The 3958-nt window shown below is 38.1% G+C and overlaps 1 protein-coding gene across 1 annotated transcript; it reads left to right on the forward strand.

Moving 5' to 3' along the window:
* Positions 1-430: 430 nt before the first annotated feature.
* LOC120121954 (equilibrative nucleotide transporter 1-like) lies at positions 431-2629 on the forward strand. Its single transcript, XM_039141215.1, has 2 exons — positions 431-998; positions 1718-2629. Exons 1-2 carry the CDS (start codon positions 461-463, stop codon positions 2446-2448), a joined length of 1269 nt encoding a protein of 422 aa, XP_038997146.1. The 5' UTR covers positions 431-460; the 3' UTR covers positions 2449-2629.
* Positions 2630-3958: the final 1329 nt, after the last annotated feature.

Consider the following 3958-nt stretch of genomic DNA (forward strand, 5'->3'; position numbering starts at 1 on the left):
TTTCCGAACTTCATTATTCAAAAAACCTTTAATTCCTCAGAGAAGCCTAAACCTTAAATCAATGGCAATGTATTCTTTGGACTCGGAAACTTATCAACAAAACCTGTTGATTATAAGGCACGTTGATCGTCTCGACAACTTCGACCCCATCAGAGAAGAATGAATTAGAGTTACTTATTTTGTAAACTAGCTACTTTAGTGAATAAACCATGAAGAAGATGATTCTGATTTCGTCTGAAGCATAGCTCAGATTCCTTTTTGATATATATATATATATATATATATATATATATTTCTTTAAGTTAAAGTTTAAGGGAATTAAAATAATTTTTGGAACTTGACCAAAATTGATTAGATAAAAATATAAATGACCATTCATCCAATAAATATCCCAACTATTTCTCCCTCTGCCAACCCATTTTTTTGGGAAGCAGTAATCCAAAAAGGAAAACCATTCCAAATGGGATTCTCCGGTGAATCCACGACCAACGGAGGCCTAGAACCCGACGCCGAATCCGCCGCCCTCCTTCCCCTCCGCCAATCACCAAAGCCGGAAGACAACTTCAATTTCGCCTATATCATCTACTTGACATTGGGAGTCGGATTCCTCCTCCCATGGAATTCCTTCATCACCGCTGTCGATTACTTCTCCTATCTCTACCCGGAAGCTTCGGTCGACCGTGTATTCGCCGTCTCTTACATGGTGGTCGGCCTCTTTTGCCTCTTGATCATTGTGTTCTATGCTCACAAAAGTGAAGCTTACATGCGGATCAATATTGGTTTGGCCCTATTCATGGTTTCCCTCCTCGTTGTCCCCCTTATGGATGCGTTTTATATAAGGGGCCGGGTCGGGTTGTATGATGGCTTTTATGTTACGGTCGGGGTTCTCGCTTTGGCGGGTATAGCAGATGCGCTTGTTCAAGGTGGGCTCTATGGGGCGGCTGGGGAATTGCCGGAACGCTACATGCAGGCTATCGTTGCAGGATCTGGCGGTTCTGGTAATTTAATGAAGAACCCTCTTTTTTGAGTAATTGTAGATATAGATGTTAATTCAAATTTCCTTTTATCACATGAATGCTTGGAAGTTGATTAGTATTTACACAATTTCGTAGGAATTTGTTCATTGATTACTTGAACATTCAGAAAACCGAGCTGTTTAGTTTAACTTATAGTAACCCAACTAGTAGTTTGAGTCAACCATAGATAGCTTAGTTCATTAGTGGCGGATCCATAAATGGTTTTGAGGGTGGGCATACATATGTATTAACCACAAAAATTAATACGGGATAGGCACAAGTAAAATTTAAGGTGGACACAATTAGTAAAAATAGGTAATTACTTGAAGAAATTTTGAATTTTAGGTTGAGCACTTACCTACCCTTACGCCTTAGTGGATCTGCCATGGGCTTAGTTGTTTTCAAGGTATGTTTTGCTGTAACAGCTTGAAGGTCACCCTTGTTCGCTGGATATGGAATAAAGCTATAGATTAGCCTATAAAATTAACAGTTAACGCTATGAACCCTGAACCTTGAACTACTTGAAGCTTTTTTCCTTTGCTATATATGGTCTATGGCAGATGAGTTTTTTAATTCCACCAGCCGAGTTGAGAAACAACCGTGCATCTATGTTTTTAATTTGTTTATATGCAGAACACAGAGTGATAAGTGAAAACTATTGCATCTCTTGCAATTTTAATTTGTCAAATTATTGGCTGCAGGGGTCCTTGTTTCATTGCTAAGGCTTCTAACCAAAGCTGTTTTTCCACAAGATGCTGATGGCCTGAGAAAGAGTGCCTATCTTTACTTTTTCACTAGCATTGTGTTCATGGTTATATGCGTAGTTTTGTACAACATGGCACACCGACTTCCGATCATGAAGTACTACAAGGAGTTGAAGATCAAGGCTGTTAAAACAGAAAGAGTTGAGGAAGGTCCCATTACCGGGCCTGTTTGGAGAGCAACCTTGTGGAATATAGTAGGAACAGTCAAGTGGTATGGATTTGGGGTCGTCCTCATATATGTTGTGACTTTGGCTATATTTCCAGGATACATCACAGAAGATGTGCAGTCATCGATTCTCAAAGACTGGTATCCGGTCCTTCTTATCACGGCCTACAATATGTTTGACATGGTTGGCAAATCGTTGACTGCGGTCTACCTACTTGAGAATGCGAAGGTTGCAATTTCTGCTTGTGTGGTGAGGTTACTGTTCTTTCCTGTCTTCATAGGTTGCTTGCACGGTCCTCGGTTCTTCCAGACAGAGATTCCCATCTCGTTTCTAACATGCCTTCTAGGGATAACCAATGGTTATTTAACAAGTGTGTTAATGATCATGGCTCCCAAATCTGTTCACAGACAACATGCAGAGACTTCCGGCACCGTTATGGTGTTATTTCTAGTTGTTGGTCTGGCATTAGGATCAGTCATAGCTTGGTTCTGGGTCATCTGATACTCAAGCATTTTCTTCCTTGAGTAGGATCCCATGTACATGTGGTCAGCATGAACTTGTATTAATGGTGTTTTCACCTTTGTAAAGTTATCAAAATTGTATGATAAATCCTGTGCTTAAAGCATGCATAACTGGAGTCATAGCATGCCTGTATCGCAAAATTGTATGATGTTACAGCAAATGTTTTTTTTTTCTTTTTCTTTTATGGAAATGAATATTCTTTGGTTTCTCCTACTGGGAAGTTGGTTTTCAGCAACTAAAAACCAAAACTCTGAATTGATTTACATTGAATACTTCTTGGTTGTCTTCAGAAAAAAATGGTTCAATTGCTATCATGCCGTTATCTTTGATTTGATTGACTTTTTTTCCTTCTTGAAGTGCCATGTGGTAGACTTTTAATGTTTAACATATCTCACCACATCATCAGACATTAAATTGTAGAGATTTTAGAAGAAAACATGTGAAAAATATTGCAATCAACATTTTCAACCGTTAAATATTATTATTATAATATTAGTATAAATTATTATTATTATTATTATTATTATAAAATTGGGCCCAATGTTTAGACCCTATTGTATCGTTTTCTTTAGGGTAGCCGCCAGTTTTTTTGTTCTTGGTGGATGATATTTTTTGAATTTTAGATGGAGACAAACATTTAATGGAGGTGTTACTTTTGAGGTGTAATTAATGATGGCATCTCTTAAAGAAATACAAAATGATCGCATCACTTGATTAACTTTCAACCGAGGGCTTCTCTTCAATCCTTGTCAAACACAATCATTGAAAAAGGAGGAGTGACATGGCAAGCTCCTATCCCTTGGATCTAACCCTCGATCAATGGCTCATATGGCTCCATCAATGGCTCCTCTCTTCCATCCTTGTCAAACACATCATTCAAATGTGGCTTTTTGGCTCCCCTCACCGGGTGATTCACCACCGGCATAGGAGTTTCACCTGCACGTCATCGCACGTGAGCTACAAACGTTGACTGTTCATTTTCCTCCATCACCGTCAACTTTTTTTTCTCAGATCCAAAGCATGTCATCTTCACTATTCCACCACCATCATCTCAGCAACACAACAAAAGGAAAAATTAGATCAATATCAAATCCAACCAAACCTCGAAAAATTTGAGACATTAAAGGGCACAAATCATCACAAACAGTGATGGCAGTAGTTTAGGTTTCCTTATGTAATAATTTTTATTATTATATCTCTATAAGTTTCAGGTACAAAATCCAAAAAAAAAAGCATGTAAGGGTACTTTTTCCCCACTGATTTTCGAAGCAATACAAAAATAAAAAAAAAATTAAGGTAAAAAGCTCTTTTTTTTTCCTTTTTCTCAGTTTCGAATACAGAAAAAAATATTTACGAAAAAAACAAAAAAAGAGAGGAAATCGAGTAGTTACCTGAGAAGAGAAACTGAAGGGTTGGTTCATCTCCATGGCGGCCGGAGATAAGGAAAACGAAGCGTCTAGGGAGTTTTTGGATGTATATATACGTTATA

The sequence above is a fragment of the Hibiscus syriacus genome, unplaced genomic scaffold (genome assembly GCF_006381635.1).
Source record: "Hibiscus syriacus cultivar Baekdansim isolate YM2019G1 unplaced genomic scaffold, ASM638163v2 tig00110384_pilon, whole genome shotgun sequence".
In the NCBI taxonomy this organism is placed as follows: Eukaryota; Viridiplantae; Streptophyta; class Magnoliopsida; order Malvales; family Malvaceae; genus Hibiscus; species Hibiscus syriacus.